Source organism: Gigantopelta aegis, chromosome 3 (genome assembly GCF_016097555.1).
Source record: "Gigantopelta aegis isolate Gae_Host chromosome 3, Gae_host_genome, whole genome shotgun sequence".
Lineage (NCBI taxonomy): Eukaryota > Metazoa > Mollusca > Gastropoda > Neomphalida > Peltospiridae > Gigantopelta > Gigantopelta aegis.
Genome location: NC_054701.1, coordinates 81,927,981 through 81,947,547, shown reverse-complemented (window position 1 = coordinate 81,947,547; position 19,567 = coordinate 81,927,981). Strand labels below are relative to the sequence as shown.

Here is a 19,567-nt window from a genome sequence, read left to right as displayed (position 1 = left end):
TTAGCACTGGGGGAGGTAGGGATGGTACAAATACTCTATGCAACCAGCTTAGGGAGATTCTAGAATTTAGCAATGGGGGAGGCAGGGGTAGTACATATACTATATGCAACCAACTAAGGGAAATTCTACAAATTACCACTGGGGGAGGCAGGGATAGTACAGATGCTCTATGAATCCAGCCAAGGGAGTTTCCAGCAATTAGCACTGGGGGAGGCAGAGATAATACAGATACTCTATAGTACAGGTATTCTATGCAACCAGCCATGACAGATTCCAGCAATTAGTAATGGGGAAGGCAGGGATAGTACAAACATGAAAGGCAACCAGCTAGGGAGCTATACATTTAATACTAACTATTTAATTTATTATTTGTATTTCATAGGATAAATGTAAAACTTTTAAATAATAGATCACAGGAATTATTATGATGATTATTATTTTATTTTTTTAATTATAATAATTACATACATCCTGCCATCTGCACATATTTTCAAACTGAATGATCCGAGTGTATTATTGAAAACAGATACAACAATGGGAAGACCTGTTTATGAAATCTACTAGAACAACAATACCGGCAAACCAGTGTCACCTCCAAGGGTTTTGTGTTACCTGCCCACCTGCAAACAGGTGTCATATGGCAACAGTCACCGGAATTAACCTGCCCTGTACTGAACGGTGTTAAATAAATCTTCTGTAGGCAGACAAACAATTGTATACATACAGATTGCAGCATGACAGGGGAAAAAACACATACAAATATATGTTCTTAAAGCATTGGTATGCAAAACGACTACATCATTACATGTACATCACTGTGCTTTTTAAAATAAACAACAATTTCAACTATATATCAGTGAATCATGTTATAGACACTACACAGAAATACACAAAAATACGGCATCTTAGTAGTAGTGGCTATTTAATACATGTTTATTTGTACCAGACCTATATTAGATGAGTGGGGAAATCATCTTAGTAGTAGTGGCTATTTAATACATGTTTATTTGTACCAGACCTATATTAGATGAGTGGGGAAATCATCTTAGTAGTAGTGGCTATTTAATACATGTTTATTTGTACCAGACCTATATTAGATGAGTGGGGAAATCATCTTAGTAGTAGTGGCTATTTAATACATGTTTATTTCTACCAGACCTATATTAGATGAGTGGGGAAATCATCTTAGTAGTAGTGGCTATTTAATACATGTTTATTTCTACCAGACCTATATTAGATGAGTGGGAAAATCATCTTAGTAGTAGTGGCTATTTAATACATGTTTATTTCTACCAGACCTATATTAGATGATTGGGGAAATCATCTAAGGCCTCGTATTCAGATAGCTGGATTCCCTATTTGAGATAATGATATGTTATCTACAGATGTTACTGTGTAGAATTTTAGCGTACTATATGCTCCAAAAAAAAAAAAACCCAGAAAAAACCAGAAAAACCCCAACAATACTGAACAAACTGTTGTCCAACTAGTCTCAAAATGTTCGGTGGTTCACACCCAAAATGAATGTGTTTTATACAGCCCTATCAACGGTGAACCTTGGATAGCACCCCTGGAGAGTGGATGGTTAAAGCGCCTGTGAGATTACGAGGTTATCACTGCAGAGTACCAGTCAGTGTCTATGACAACTTGCAATCTTTGAATTTTAAACTGGACTGCTGTTATTATCACCAATCAATTTCCTGTGTGTCGATTACAGGCGCACTCAGACTGGTGCACTAACACATGTGGTGATACACTAGTCACATTTCACTGATAATCGCAATACACACACATTCTCAGACCCGGATTAATCATAGGTCTGTACAATAACATAATATTACTCGTGATTTTTGTTTAATGTCATGTCACCACCACCCTACATATGTATGGTATGTTTTGATATTACACATCATTACAGTGGTCAGGTGGGGATCTAGGATTTTAAAATTGAGGGATAGAGGTGGATGGGCCACATGGTGGTGGAGGGGGTAACATTAATCGAAAGTAGTTTGGAAAGGAAAGGAGGTTGTTTTAATGATTTTTTGTTTGTTCATTTTGTTTAACGACACCACTAGAGAACATTGATTTATTAATCATCGGCTACTGGATGTCAAACATTTAGTAATTTTTAAAGTCTTAGAGAGGAAACCCCAATACATTTTTCCATTAGTAGGTAGGGCTATTTTATATGCACTACCCCACCAACAGGATAGCACATACCACGGCCTTTGATATACCAGTCGTGGTGCACTGGCTGGAGTGAGAAATAGCCCTTGTTTTAATGACACCTGATCAAGTTTTAAACTACAGCTATTTGATGAAAACTTAACACACGGTAATTTCGACACCAAATCACTTGACCAAAATAGGGGATAGCAAATTCCACCCCTACCTAAATCCACACCTGCTATACTAGGGTTTTAAAAATTATTATTAGAATATTACTTTAAAACTTTATTTTGATTTTGTTTTAAATGTATAAAGTGAAGCTTTATAAATGAAAAAAAAATATCCAGTCCCCCCAAAAACCCCACCACCCCTACCCTAAAAATAACATCATGAATTAGAATTTTTCCCCTATAGGTAACTTGGATATCTTTAAAATAAGCATACATTTAAACTAAAAAATAAGCCACTCCTATTGGTAGAGGGGGTGGGACATAACCCAATGGTAAAGCGCTTGCTTAATGTGCGGTCGGGTTTAGGATTGATCCCCATCGGTGGGCCCATTGGGCTATTTCTTGTTCCAACCAGTGCACCATGACTAGTATATCAAAGGCTGTGTTATGTGCTGTCCTGTCAGTGGGATGGTGCATATAAAAGATCCCTTGCTGCTAATCGAAGAGAGTAGCCCATGAAGTGGCAACAGAGGATTTCCTCTCTCAATATCTGTGTGGTTCTTAACCATATGTTTGATGCCATATAACCGTAAATAAATTGTGTTGAGTGCATCATTAAAACATTTCCTTCCTTCATATTGGTAGACATTCATCCAGATGTCAGCTTCTTTTTTTAATTGGTCACTGGCTAAGTCAGAGGCGTGCCTGAACCTCTGTGGATATGGGCACGTAAATAGAGTTCCCATCCCATCCCATCAGCTTCTTTCTTTATAATTAATTTTTGTGCTTTTATCCAATTAAGCTTCCACTATCTGGACTGTCCAGGACAGTGGGTTAGTGGCTGGTGTCCCTGGTCGGACCCCCCCCCCCCCCCCCCCCCCCCCCCTTTATCGGAGGCTGGATTCGGGATAGGGGTGTTCAAAACCATAGAGGTATATGGACACGTTAAACTCCTAGTCAAGTCAAGTAGACAGTTGTTAGTGGTTAGTGGCAGACTTCAGCTCATCATGTTTATACTGATTTCTGTTTGTCTGTGTTAAACAAACACAAGCCACAGTACTGCTGTGTTGTAAAGAATCACTAGTCAATTAGGGGCAAAACTTCAAAACAATTATCACAATAGATGGAGGTGAAGTGGGCTGGGCTCAGTCTGTAGTAGACTTGGAGGTGCGAAGAAGCTACCAATTACCAACAGGGCAGTTTTATTTTCACAGCTTGTGAAGCACCATGTGTAATTAATTAGCTGTGATGATAACCAGTACCTGGTACAGGCAGACCAAGTGCTAATGGGTTGTTGAGTATACAAGGGAACAGAAGTGTAATTGGAATAGTACACTATAGTCCTCCCTAGCCTCCAAGAACATTGTTTTTTTGTAAATAATTTCAATTGGCTCAGAAATAAATATCTTGAGTGCCTAAACCATATTGAGACAGAGGCATGTTAAGAAAATTACATAACATAAATAACTTGTAGTACTACTTATTTACTTAAATACAATACGTATTCACCATTAAATATTTACCGTATATACCATAGTAAGAATACGGCGTTCCCTTTGGGAAGGACAAGGTAAATTATTCAGTAGCACAAGAATTCCAATATAAACAATACATTAATGTTGCTATATCATTTTCAGAGTTATTCTTAGATGATCAAGGGAATTAAATATACTAGATTTTAATAAATTTATATACAATATTTACAGTTCTGTCCCATCCGTTCATCTAAAATCCCTCCACCCTTCTATCCATACTTCTCTCCCTCCACCTACCCTTCTATCCATACTTTCCTCCCACAATTTAAAATGATATCCAACTATATTGCCAATAAAAACTATTTAAAATATAAATGGCGTTTATATAAGCCATGATTTATATGCAATTTGATAGGGTTCCAACAGGTTCCCTGGAGAAAAAGACACGACCCTCGCCCCCAAACCATACATGGTAGGACTCCTCAATTTGTGAAATCATCAAACTTATATATCCTACACAGGATTGTAGAGATGTGAATGCATGAAAAAGAAGACCAGAAAAGCCCAGTGTGTCCTTGGCCTAACTTGGTAAATTGTTGGAGGAGGGCTGTTCTGTGGGATAGAGGGAACTGTGAAAAAGCACAAAGTCAAGACTCTCAAGTTTAAACAAAGCTCTGCTTCTTTGTTTGGCAACTGTCAGGTACAGAGGCTTCAAGACACATACGAGCCACGCTGCCAACAGGCTTCAACAGCCTGTGTGTCAGCTCTACAGTAGAGATCATACAAACACATCGTACAGATACATCTAGTCCATGGTATGTGCTGTCTTGTAATACTAATATAGTCCATGGTATTTGCTGCCTTGTCGTACCAATATCATAGCCCTGGACATGTGTTGTCTTGTAATACTAATATAGTCAATGGCATGTGCTGTCTTGTAATACTAATATAGTCTATGGTATGTGCTGTCTTTTAATATCAATATCAGTCCATGGCATGTGCTGTCTTGTAATATGTATATCATAGTCCAAGGTATGTGCTGTCTTGTGAAACCAATATCATGGGCCATGGTATGTGCTGTCTTGTGATACTAATAACATAGTCCATGGTATGGGCAATCCTTTAATTTATTGATATTACAAGTCATCCTATAATATTGATATAACATAGGCCAAGATATGTGTTGTCATGTAATAGTACTAATACTGTTGTCATATGCCAAGATGTATGTGCAGTCCTGTAGTACTCATAGGCAATGGTATGTGTCAACATGTAATACTGTTACCATAGTACTGTCCATCCTGTAATATTAATATCATCAGTCATGGAATGTGCCAGTCTGTAATACTGATAACAAAGTCCAAGAAATGAATTGTTGTGTAAAACTGTTATCATAGGCCATGATAACATGGTAACATTCCGTAGTACTCATAGTCCATGGTATGTGACATCCTGTAATACTGGAATTGTAAGCCATGGTGTGTAGTGGTCTGTGATGCTAATATCTTGGATTCTGGTTAGTACCATTCTGTAACATATATTATATAATACTGATTGCACTGTGTAACCAGTAGTATGTTCTGTCAGTATCATGTAACTAGATAAGTACCCGCTTTGTGATCTATCAACTCATTTATAAATATCTAGACTCAACTAAGTTACAAATATGTAATAAGAGGTTACTTACAATTTTTCCAGATTTGGTAATCCTTTAAAATCATCTTCATGTAAAGCAGATATTCCATTAGAATTTAGATCCCTGAAAAATTCAACAAGATGATACTTAGAAAACATAACTAGAAAACAAATATACAAAATATCACACCTCGAACATCACTGGAAAAAAGAAAGAAAAAAAAGAAATGGCAGCCTAACTTAGATTATGTGGGGAGCCATTTAAGAAATTACCTACCCATGTAAATTCACATGCTAAGGTGAGTTCAAACTCACTCTCCTTGAACTAGTCTCAGGGAGTGAGAGTGACAGCTCACCTTAAATGGCAAGGTCTAGGATTGTACATAATTATTATTATATGATTAGCGGGTTGGATGTAGCTCAGTGGTAGAGTACTCGCGTGAGGTGCAGTAAGTCCCAACATTCATTGCTCTCGATGGACTAGGGAAGAGATAGGGAGCCAGAGTAATAGCTCCCCTTTAAAGGGACATATCCTAGTTTTTAAACACTTAGGCATATTTTTCACCTAGACTCTAGTTTGAACCCGTAAAAATAGACACTAAGTTTGATTCATTTACAAACGTGTAACAAATTTGGATACAACAGAGTGAAACAAGAATCTGTGTTGTTGAGATACTCTTCAAAATAGTGTAAAACGCGACTCCATAATCGTTACTTCTCAAAGTTGAAACGTACGTGTGTTTTTAAAAATATGAAAAATGCCTTTTATTAGAAACACCAGTATTACCCTGATGCCATATAACCATAAATAAAATGTGTTGAGTGCGTAGTTAAATAAAACATTTCCAGTATGACCAGAAACACTTCAGTTGTAAGGAAATGGCTAATCTAAACAATAAAATATAAGTAATGTTTGATTTTAGTGATCATAAATGGCTCTAATAGGGAGAAATATGCATAGTGTTTAAAAACTAGGGTCTGCCCCTTTAAACGGTGAGCTCTGAGGACATATATAGAAAACTATGAACCTGTATTTTACACTTGTAAACATGAATATGCACTCGTGAATTTTAAAATGAATGAAGACTAAAGGTTACATTTCCTACATGTTAAAGAATGTTATTCTATGGGTACAAAATATTTTCTTTAGTAATTGGAAAAGAAATGATCTCACCTTCTCATGCTTTTTAATTAATTTTTTTAAAACAATGCCATGAAAAGGTTTCACCTCATAATATCAGCTTTACATAGGCTGAGCTGTTTTAATTACATAACTGTATTCATTTCAACTCTTTCATGTTTACATCCAATTAAGGTTCGAGCACGCTGGGCACACCTGGGCTGTCTGTCCAGGACAGTGGGTTAGTTGTTAGTTGGATAGTGAGAGAGAAGAGGGTATAGTGGTCTTACACCTTACCCATGGACCCTTAAGAACTTGCTTTGGGTGGGAACGGGTATCTACCAGCCTGTAGTCCGATGGCTTAACCACTGCGCCACCGAGGCCGGTATAACTGTATTACAATGCAGCAAGTGTCTTGTAAAACACTTGTGTAGAAGTAATTGTTGTTCAAAGTACAATTAATCATTGTTACTAATGACAGTGGACATGTAGATGCATACTACATATATGTGTACATGTAATATGTATAATGTTAATAGCACTAAAGCAGTGAAATCCTGAAGCTATGTGTAAATACTAGTTTAAAGATATTAATATGTTAAATAATACATGTATGTAACTATTTCAAATTTAAATGTCTTTTTTTTTCCAAACTAAACATATGTTAAAAGTAGGTTATTTAATAAAGTTTAGTCTTATATATTATTTAGTTGAATGAATGTTAGAAATAATTAATAAAAATAATTTGTACAAGTTGACATTTTAAAAGCATACATGATAAAACAAAAACAAAATAATATTATCTAAAAAAAATCTCAAAGCCATCACTGTAAAAACATGTACATTACGTGTTTAATCAACAATGTGTTAAATATAAAAACACGAACATGCCATTTTCCACTGCCGGATTTCATATTTCTAAGTTTTCCCCTTTTTTATTCGCCAAACACCCACTGTGTGACCAGTGTCCAGGCATGGATGGACAAACAGACACCTGGTGGCGTGGACGCTGCGTGGCACATTCAGTACCTCTGTGTCAGATTCGCTCGTCCAGTATTCCACCTCAAAAGCACACACGAGCCCGTGAATGAGACACATTCTGCCGTGTTTGAGAACGACCGGCGTGTTGATTCTACGCACTTCAAAAGATGGCCCCGTAATCGTTGGTTTTCACTGACAAAGTGCAAAGCCGCCTGTTGACACAGTGGAAGTTGGTGACGATGTAGTCCATGTGCACTTGGCACTCTTGCGGATTTACATACGCCAAAGACCTCAGTGGTAGTTTTTTTTTCATCTCTGTGTTGTGTCCATGTTAAGCAAACAGTGCATGTACATGTGCATACAGTGTTGTACATGTACATGTGTATACAGTGTTGTACATGTGTATACAGTGTTGTACATGCACATGTATACAGTGTTGTACATGCAGTGTATACAGTGTTGTACATGCACAGAAAATTAAAGAGGTTATTACCCTATTTTTTTTCTTTTTCTTTCTTTGTAATGTTTTTTTAAGATTTTAAACAAATGTTTTCCAATAGTGTGTGTCAACTTCCTTTAAACATATTATATATACATGTGTACATATTAAAGAATTTGTTTTCCCCCTTTCAAATTAATTTTTTAACTTTTCCCTTTAGCGTTATAGCAGTATAGTGTCAATGCATTAATGTCTGTATTGATCATTTATCTATGTCTACTTTGTTTAATATTATGTACATTAATAGTTTTGGGGACAAGTCCTTTTGTAGATGGTTTTCCTCACATAAGTCCAGGACTCGAACTCAGGTGTATATATTTTGCCATTGTTCAGGAGCTTCACCGATGGCAGAAAAGTGCCATCGGTGATGGGCTCTCCATACGGCAATTTATATCTCAACGACGGCAATTGCCGTCAGTGCCGTCGTTAAGTTCGAGCCATAAAGTCTTTAAGAAAATCAACACTTGAAGCAAACTTTAGTGAGAGATATCGATTGACTTTCTAATGCAATTTTAGTATTATAATTAGCTTATAAAATCCACTGCATCTTACGTTTGCAACATGACATCACTACATCTTTCAGCTTTTTCTTTTCAATGTATTTATGGAGGGAGCATAACCAAACCTCTGTAAAAAAAAAACTTTGCTTGCCAGTCTAGACCAAGACCCCCTCACACTGCACATTTTCTTGCACACATGCCTTTTTCTGTGTTTACAATGACATGAGTCAATGATCATCATTCGTCAAAGCTCTTTGTATAAATCCAAGTTATATTATTACAATAACAACAGAGTTGATTTAGACAACCAAATTCTTTAATAAAAAAAAAACCAAATTTTACTTTGTAATTTAAATATTCTTAATAATGTATTAATTATTTACAACAATATCTATAATTTATGTTTATTCAAGCGCAACAACGACACAATTAAAGCAATGTAATATTTAAAATTAAAATTACATTAATACTGACCCTCGATTTAAAACATTAAAAAAAAAATCAGTTAACTGTTCTAATTTCAACACCACTGATTTTTTTTTAAAGTTTTTTTTTTTTAAACTGAATCTGGAAGTGGTGAGAAGCTACACGTGTGCCCTCTATATACTCGTGTTGGAAAGCGACCGTCTGTGATCTGGTACTGTGTACTTGGTGGAACTGACTCGATGACTTTAACTTTTCCTCTAGCCACAAGGGGTAGCAAGGTTTGCCAGGCAAATTATTTGGCCAGCTGTGAATCTCTCCCAGCTCACTGAGCCGTGCCAAATGAGAGGTATTTTCGCTTGATGAGGCCTTCTCACACTTCTCTCTGCAGTTTACATTATAGCACCATGGATGCTCGAGTTGCCACTTGTATAATTCATGTCAAAACTAGAGTTATTTTTTTTAAATAACAACCAATTTATTTGGTAATTTTGGGGTCGTTTTTTTTAAATTCAAAAATTGTTATACAAAGGAGTCACATGGTTAAGGTACCAAAAATAATATAATTTAAGATAAATGTATAGGCATGTGGGAACTTGGAATGGTGGCATAGCTCCCCACCCAATCCCCAAACACCCATGCAACTTGAGGACAAAAATGTATATTAAAAATGTATCCTACTCTATATATTTAGATAAAAATCGGACTTGTGCCCCCTCCCACCATGTGTTCTCAACTAGAGACTATGTCCCCACTTCAGATATTGTTCCTATAATAATATAAACTTTGTATCAGCATTCATTTAAAAAATGTTCATAATTAGAATAATCAAAATTGTTGTCTTTCATCTCATTAATAGATATCAGTGTTCGAGATTAACGGTATCCCGATATCCCAGGGATACCAGAATTTAATTTTGGATACCAGACTTCAAGAACCCAGTATCCCACAGGGATGCCATATAATACTAAATTCTCAGGTGGGATACCAGATTTTGAAATGTTAGTATCCAAGTGTCATTATTTTTAATATTCTATGTATTATTTTCTTTTAAACATTTATTTCAATTAAATAATGTTACTGTTAGTAATTAAACATGCAAATACCAAACTACTATGCTATGCTAATAATAAACAAATACAAAAATGTACAATTCAGAACAAATATCATATCACATTACTACAATTTGATACAATGTTTTTCTAACAAAAACAAAATAGAACATTGAAAAACATATTTATCTTAGAATGTTAATTTAATAGAATTATACTTGAAGACCAAGTGCAGCTAAATTGACAGCTTTGATAATAAGAGTGGTGTTCCTCGGTAAGCTAGGAATACCAATACAGACCAACCTGAGTAAAGCAGACACCTGAGAATATCAAAATGTGGCCTCTTTGTATAATATTACAAGATTTAGGGGATCATTTAATTAACTTAAAACAGATAATTACTTAACTGTATAACAGAGGTGGCTGCTTTGACAGGTATAACGTACAGTTTCAGAAAACTAGGCCACCTAATAGATCTGACAACCAAAACAAACGCGTGAATATGATATAAACAAAAACAGAAACGTGCGAATAAAAACCCTCCTACAACACATCAACATTAATAAACTGTTTTGCCGTACAAAGATCGCACAGGTAGGTATTACTAGAAGTAAGTAGACGTAATGGTTAACAGGAGAGTGGTAGCAAAATGTGCGAGAAAGAGATCTCAGTAACGAATATAAACAAGGGAATACCCCCTTCACATAAAAAAGTTTCTACTTACAGAATGGTGACCCACGATGGTAGATCGACGGGGACATCGATCAGCCCTTTCTTACTGCAGTCCACCATGTTTCCCAGACAGTTGCACGACCTGGGACAACGGACGTGTTCGGCTGCCAACGTCCTGTGGTCCAAGTAAGATATCCAGACAACAAAAGCGGCACAAACACAGAACATTTTGGCCGCCATGTTGGCCGACTCGTTTCGCCTGCGCTGGGTCGCAGGGCGACTCTTTCGTGGATCCTACACCTCCCCGCTGCCCAAGATCACCGGTGTACCAGACCCTCGCAGAAATCGGAGGCCATTTTTCATTTTTATGAATCCATGATCACAGTGCACTTCCGTTCGTTTTGACGTAATAACTGTTCCGACCGTGTCTCTACTCGTGTACGGGTCCGGAGTTCTAGTAATGTGACACCAACCTCCCACGTTTTGGTGAATACATTCCTTGAAGGAAATCTCCACTCGCTGATTGGTCAGTGGGAAGCACGTGATACATACATTAACACCCTAGGTTTGAAATGCAAAACATATGATCGGACGGGACAAATTGAATACACAACATCGAGTCTAAGGTGTTCAAATGATCTGTTTGATCTAAACTGGCAACACTCTCTCCGTTTCTTTTTGCTTAAGAAGGCGGTGCCTAGACCTGTCTTTCAAACTTACCGGCAAACGACACTAGAGGTTCATCGGCTTAGAACACAGCAATTGACTAACTCGCGATACACACATTGGTTAAATGATCATAACAGTAATCTGTTACGGTGTCTGGGAATTAACACTGCAAATCGCTGGAACGAAAAGTTTTTATACTTTAATAACGTTACGTTATAGATAAATTAGAACGAAAAGTAATACTAAGAAATTACGATACGAAACCGTTATGTAAACTTTAAAATTAGAGAGACAGACAAGCAGAGAGAGAGACATAAAAAAGTACTGAAACTTACTTTTTGACGATACCGTATATAAAAAGTTAGAATAAAATGTCTATTTAATTGTAATGGAAGCAAAAGTTACACTAACCTGTTACCCGGAAGAAACGTATAGTTATACTAGAACATTGTTATACAAGAACAAAAAGTTATACTTATAACATAAAACTCCCAGTAAAACGATGTTGTACTATATTTCCAGTGTAACGTTGTTATACTAATTAACAAAAAGTTACACCGTGAATTAATGTAGAACGTTGGCGATCAGTTTTATATATATAAAAAAAAAAAACCCCAGAAGACAACAACGAAACAATCTGTTTTCTTTTTTTTCAATCTTACCACACTAACTTACTGATAAAATATGGGATCTTTAAAAACTTGCAGAAGAGTTATAGTCCAAATATCCAGATATCTGTTTCAATTAACATATCACTTAGCCGACAGCTTGGGCGTCGAGTGCACGCGTGCTGCAATCAGTGCCGTATGTTAATTACTTATACCAACACACGGAAGCCCAGAGAATGGTGACAGACAGACAGAACACTACTATGCCAATCCTGGTCCATTAGACATGACCCTCTGTATCTAGATTGATTTGCATTGATGTATTAATTATGCCAGGTCTGTACAAGCTATTTTGAAATGAAAACTGCGATTGTCTTCAAAGGAAGTTCTGTCATAGTCAAAGGTTGTGATCACAAAAAACATGCGTAAAATTATGAATTACACTATTTGTGGATTGGTTTAAACAATATTTATTTGCAGATCAAATCTGGGATTGGCCAACAGGCAAGTGCCTATATGTGTGGTTTAAAGTCGATTATGTTATTTAATGTACAAGCCTTTTAATAGACTGTTTAAAATACAATGAAATGTTTAACGAAATTAAAAAAACAAAAAATGTCACACTTTATTTTAACATTTATTATACCCCAAAATGCCCAATTTTACCAACTGCAAAATAAAAACATAAGTACACATGGTATGAACAATATAATTATTGATTTTATCATCAATTATTGAATTATTCGATAATCAGAAATTATATAGTGTACTCTATTGGTATTATTTAAATAATAAGAAATGACATTGCTGAAATAAATATTGTTAAAACTAGATTATGGGGGTGGGTGGGGGTATATCCTGTCTTTCTTTTTTATTCTTCCCCTCCTTTCTTCCTTTTTTTTTTTTTACTTCTTTTTTTTACCACTGGTAGGAAATTGGAACATCCTTACCCCCCCCCCCCCCGCCCATTTTCCTTTGATATAGAACACACAACATAACTATAACATGTAGGCTCTTTAATCAGGGTCGCATAGGAACGATATGTAAAGTAGGGGAGTGACACACGCTTTAGTGAGTGACATAAGCGCATTAAAACATTCTATATAACGTAAAAACATTAAAAAGTAAATGTTTTGGATCACATATGGGGTGGGGGTACACAGACACATTAAATTTTTTATATAAAGTAAAAAAAAGTAAAAAGTAAATGTGGGTTTCACTACCCCCAACCCGCAACCCTACCCGCGGCCGCCCTGTTTTTACGGCCATGTTAACCAAAACTAGATGAGAACTTAATTAATGTGTTAGTGGTAGCAGTATGGGCTTTTAAACCGTTTATAACTGGACTAATTCCCCGTACATGACTGGCCGAATCGTCCCGATAATGGTCCGCTCAACGGTACATGATAGTCTGACGTCGTTTGAGACCCGCTGATTTAATGGTCCTAGATTTATCGGCCCATATTACGTGTTATTGATGCAAGTTTCTGAACCCGACAAAACATCTAGTCATTTATAAAATAAAAAAAATATCCGCAAGATTTATTTAAACATGTAAGACCTATGGTTCCTGCGTTAATCATTGTTTCATCACAAACTCATAATTTAGCCAAATGGGATTAATAAAATAAAGTGAAATGGTTTTACACTTGCTGTACAAATACGGAGATAGCAGTCGCCTGGTACAGATGTATGAAAACGCGTACTATACAGATACTGAGAGAGAGTTAAAGATTTGTTTTGTTTAAAAGGGGAGAGAGAGAGAGAGAGAGAAAGAGAGAGAGAGAGAGAGAGAGAGAGAGAGAGAGAGAGAGAGAGAGAGAGAGAGAGAGAGAGAGAGAGAGAGAGAGAGAGAAGGGAGAAAGACAGGGAGGGAGGGAGAGATGATAGGGTATAGAGAAAATATATACATATATAAATAAGATGAGAAACAGAGAATGAGAGGAACGGAGGAAGGAAGTAGGGAAAATAAAAAAGAGAAGTGAGAAAGAGAAAAGGGTTGTCAATAAAAAAGATGTGGTGTTAATGAGAGAGAGAGAGAGAGAGAGAGAGAGGTAGAGAGAGAGAGAGACACACACACACAGAGAGACACAGAGACAGAGACAGAGACAGAGAGACAGAGACAGAGACACACACAGAAAGAGAGAGGGGAGAGAGGGGGGGGGGAGAAATAGAAAAAAACCCCAGAGAATAGCGGGCGGAGAGATAAATTAATGAGAGGGTGACCAAAGGGATAATGAAAGCGTGGGGAGAGAGAGAGAGAGAGAGAGAGAGAGAGAGAGAGAGAGAGAGAGAGAGAGAGAGAGAGAGAGAGAGAGAGACAGAGAGAGGAGGCAGAGACAGACAGAGAGAGACACAGAGAGAGACACACAGACAGACACACAGACAGAGAGAGACACAGAGACAGACACACAGACAGACACACAGACAGAGAGAGACACAGAGACAGACACACAGACAGACACACAGACAGAGATACAGACAGAGAGAGACACAGAGAGAGACACAGACAGACACACAGACAGAGATACAGACAGAGAGTGACAAAGAGAGAGACACAGAGAGACATACAGACAGAGAGAGAGACACAGAGAGAGACACAGACAGACACACAGACAGAGATACAGACAGAGAGTGACAAAGAGACGACACCTCAGCACATTTTAAACTACGGCTGTTTGGAGTTGTTTAACACAGGATAGAAAGAGGTATATAGAACTAGTAAAAGAAAAATATACAGGAAGAAAGCTAGAACGGGAACTGAGACGAAGGTAGAGACACACAGGCTACATACAGTGTTTCAGACACAGACATGCATAGAAATACATGTACTTTTAGATAAACACATGCAAACAACACACACTGTCGGACACGCAGCCTCACGCACACACTTTCGTCTGTTGGGACACTGTACACATTTTCGCACACACAGCTGCAATCCATAATTCGACGGAGCTGTCACTTAGATATTCGTCTTAAGGCGAGAATCAAAATTCATCTCAGGTTTAATGTCGAGTTCACGTTGTTTGATTTCCGAAAACGTCCGAATTGTATGCACACCTCCTTTCACCACAACGGTCCCTTTGAAAGGGGGCACTTGAATAAATGGGCACCCGGATCATTTGTTGCCAGGGAAACCCTCAACACCCCGTGAAACATTTTATTATTTGTTTTATTCTCTTAGTCTAGTCATGCTTATAAAAGTTACTCTTTAAATAAGATCTTTCTTCACGAGATAAAGGCACCTTTCGCTTTTGTCCACCATGAAAAGACCCGCCGAGCACGTGGGCTCTCGAAAAGTCTCGAAACTTTTCAGCGGAGCGCGATTATTACCGGTCAATATTATCTATTTAAATTTTCCACCCGTTGAACTCAAACAAACATTTTTCATCTATGATATTAATTGAAATATTCGCTGTTACTTTTCAAAAGTGTTTTCCGCTGCGCCATTGTACACGTCAAAATAAAGAATAAACGCAAAGGTGAGAATTGAAAAGCGCTATTGACAAGTGGGTGCTTTTCTCACACCGATTTAGCGCCTGTTTTTTTCTTTATGGGATTTATAAAGTTACACCTTATGGAAGAGTCTAAATCATGGTCTATCATATATTATTGAAAACGAGACGGGAGAAGAAGAAATGGCGACACGCAGCGAATATCGGCTATTTTATTGCTGTTAATTCACGTTTTATGCTACAATTAATCATTGATGATTGCAGTTTTAAAATGTATTATTTCTATTTCCCCTTATTCCCAAAAGATTAAAAATTCATACAGCTGAAGTTTTTAAATGTCATTTCCTGCGGTTTTCCATAACAGACATTTATATTTAGACATTTTATATTAACTTTTTATAAACTGTATAGAGCATTTGGGTTTTTAGCATAACTTTAATTCAGCATATATATTCTCCCTAAATATATAAATTAAGTAAATAAGAGAAAAAATCATAATAAATTCTAACTTTAAATAGTTCATAAATTTGTATACGTAGCCCAAACATTTTATCATAATAAATCGTGACACCAAAAATTGACAAATTTATAACATCACATCTAGTAGGCCTATTAATTAAAGTAATATAAGTAACAACTTTGGTCATAACGTTCATAGAATGTTATATCTCTATAATAGATTCATTCTAGCTTATGTCTATAAGACGTAAAATACTAGTAACTTTTAAATATCAACAATTTACTTACTAATATAATTGACATTTACAGAAACGTTACTATTTGTTTTAAAGTTAAAAATTACATTTTTGTTTGTAAAAGTTAAATACCGTATGATATTCGTTTATTTGTAAATCCACTTTTGTATTTGCATCCAAGTGGGATTACCTTTATAAATTCCAAACATAAATGGATTAAAATGGATGGTTCCTTTTCACGAAATAAAATAATGGACATTATTGTATCAACTAACTTTTATAAAGCCAGCTATTAACAGATTATTATGATTGCAAAGTTATGGTCATAACCCCCTCCACACACACACACACACACACACACACACACACACACACACACACACACACACACACACACACACACACACACACACACACACACCATCAACAACAACAACAGCAAAAGCCCACAAGAAAACAATAACGCACGCACGCTACCTAATTGGGGCGAGACGTAGCCCAGTGGTAAAGCGCTCGCTTTGTGCGCGGTCGGTTTGAGATCGATCTCCGTCAGTGAGCCCATTGGCCTATTTCTCGCTCCAGCCAGTGCACCACGACTGGTACATCAAAGACCGTGGTATGTACTACCCTGTCTGTGGGATGGTGCATATAAAAGATCCCATGCTGCTAATCGAAAAGAGTAGCCCATGAATTTAGCGACAGCGGGTTTCCTCCCTCAATATTTGTGTGGTCCTTAACCATATGTTCGACGCCATAATATATTATAACCGTAAATAAAAATAATGTGTTGAGTGCGTCGTTAAATAAACCACTTCCTTCCTTCCTTCCTAATTCACCATTTTAGTAATGAGACAAGTAAAAATATATTGAAAAACAAAAGGGACGCGAATGTTTTAATAAATATATTTTTCATGATAACATTAATTTGGTAGACTGCCGAAATGGGCCTAAAATTTTCACAAGACATTGATAATTTTAATAGATACAAAAACTAATGGGATTTAGTCTGATAATTTTAAGCAAATTAAAGAAAACTTAAATTAATATTCGCGTTTCTTTTGCTGTTAGTACATTTTATTTCATTATATTATTTTGTAATGCACTTTACAAAAACCCCACAACATAGAACATTAAAAAAAATATACAAACCTTTTAAACAGTGGCGTTGGAAGGTGCCAAAAAGTGGGGGTGGGGCACACTTTTATATTTATACACTTTTACACTGTTATAAAGCAAATATAAAGCAAAATATCTGAAAAGTGGAGGGCCCCTCTCCCGCTTCCTACGCCAGTGCTTTATACTATGTCATTCAAAATAATATTACTAGCAAAAAATAAAACTTAGAACAGAATGTCAATGCCATGACAGTCTTAATTAGTCCAAAACATACACTTGTTCTTCTTATTCTTGTTCAAACAGATTTTTAAAAAAATCATTTTTGGTTGTAAATAAATAGAATATTTTTGTTCTATATTTATTGTTCGTAACTGTGAATTGCGAGTTTGTATTTGATTAAAAGTAGTCTTCACACTTTTTTACGATTTATTTTCATATTATTTATATATATATATATACATTTTTTTTTTTTTTTTTGATTTTGATTTTTTTTCTTTATTTTTTTTTTTTTTTTTCAGGATATACACACCCTGATAAAGAAAACACCCATGAGTTTAAAATTAACTAAATCTCTGAAAGTTGATATGGAAATTCAGGTGTGAAATAGCACCTGGAAATAATTGGCCAAAATACGCTGCCTAAATGTGATCCCCAGTTGGTGTAAATCACCACGTTATATACGCCAACATGCACGTGCTGTTTGGCGGGCCTAGCATTCAAACCACGCACTGCACTTTTCTGGAAAGGACACGTGCAGAGTTTAGTGTTGCACAAATCCTGTATGTGCGATATCCCATCTGACACAGCAGTCAATGTTGAGTTCGTACACGTGTCTGTACTACAATGTCGGCTAATTAATAGATGCATTCTGGGAAAAACATGGCATGTAGCTTAAAAAGTTAAATCTCTGAGGAACGAAATTCTCGGTAAAGGGAAAAAACGTTGACTTGTGCATGTATAGGAGTATCTAAAGGTGTGCTAACACATTGCCACTTATAGAAACAACAAAATGCGACTTCTTTGTCAAGAATTTATTTTCATTTCAACTTATTTTCGTGCTTATATCCAATTAAGGTTCAAGCACGTTGTTCTGGACACACACCTCAGCTATCTGAGCTGTCTGTCTAAGACAGTGGGTTAGTTGTTAATTGTAAGTGATTAGTGAGAGAGAAGAGTGGGTAGTGGCTATACACCTACCCATTAAGTCATTAAAACTCGCTCTGGGTGGTAGCCGATAGCGGGCTGCGAACCCAGTACCTACCAGCCTTATGTTCGATGGCTTAACCACGATGTCACCGAGTCCAGTGTCAAGAATTTAAGAAATAAAACGTGGAGGGCGGACAACTCGAAAAGGCACTTTCCAAGCCGTTGATTTTCGGTAAATGATCATAGATTATTTTATGAATGCTAATGACGGCACACGCTACGCTTTGGAGAGAAAATATACCCCTAAAATGTCATTTGGACCCGCCTCTGACAAGTTATAAAATTAATTCGGCGTCAGGTTGGTAGGTCCTGGGCTCATATCTCAATAGTGGCTCTAGTTACTGACAGGTGCACTAAAAAGATTATAGTATGCAATGTTTTGTCGGTATTTATAAAATCAAAAACTACACAGTAGTTTCAGATGGCTGTTTATCATAACATGGTATATAAAATCTGTTCGTGTCTTAATACACTATTGAGAATAAACGAAGCTATAGATATCACATATACAGATTTTATGGCCATCTTTAATGTCCTATAAATTGTAACCGTTAAGTATACACAGTTATATATATATATATATATATATATATATATATATATATATATATATAAACCCCACTGTACATAGTATGATACTTCTGGTTCAAACGTATGACCGAATTTAGAAGAATTTTTTTCTTAAACACATGTGTTTAAGCAAAGTAAATGTATGTAGTTACACGCGTGTAAGACGTGTGTAAGCATAGTAAATGTATGTAGTTACACGCGTGTAAGACAGGTGTTTAAGCATAGTAAATGTATGTAGTTACACGCGTGTAAGACATGTGTTTAAGCATAGTAAATGTATGTAGTTACACGCGTGTAAGACATGTGTTTAAGCATTGTAAATGTACGTAATTACACGCGTGTAAGACATGTGTTTAAGCATTGTAAATGTACGTAGTTACACGCGTATAAGACATGTGTTTAAGCATTGTAAATGTACGTAGTTACACGCGTGTAAGACATGTGTTTAAGCATTGTAAATGTACGTAGTTACACGCGTGTAAAACAGGTGTTTAAGCAAAGTAAATGTATGTAGATACACGCGTGTAAGTCTAAAACAGGCTTTGTAAATTC

General features: G+C 36.4%; 1 protein-coding gene across 1 annotated transcript in view; it reads right to left on the bottom strand.

Annotated features, from left to right (window-relative positions):
* The window catches only part of LOC121369163 (leucine-rich repeats and immunoglobulin-like domains protein 3), a 66,310-nt gene extending 55,138 nt beyond the window's left edge, over positions 1–11,172 (bottom strand). The window contains exons 1-2 of the mRNA XM_041494059.1: positions 10,749–11,172; positions 5,502–5,573 (exon numbers count right to left, since the gene is read on the bottom strand). Of these exons, the coding sequence (XP_041349993.1) occupies positions 5,502–5,573; positions 10,749–10,936 (260 nt within the window). The 5' untranslated portion in view covers positions 10,937–11,172. The remainder of the gene's footprint in view (positions 1–5,501; positions 5,574–10,748) is intronic.
* Positions 11,173–19,567: the final 8,395 nt, after the last annotated feature.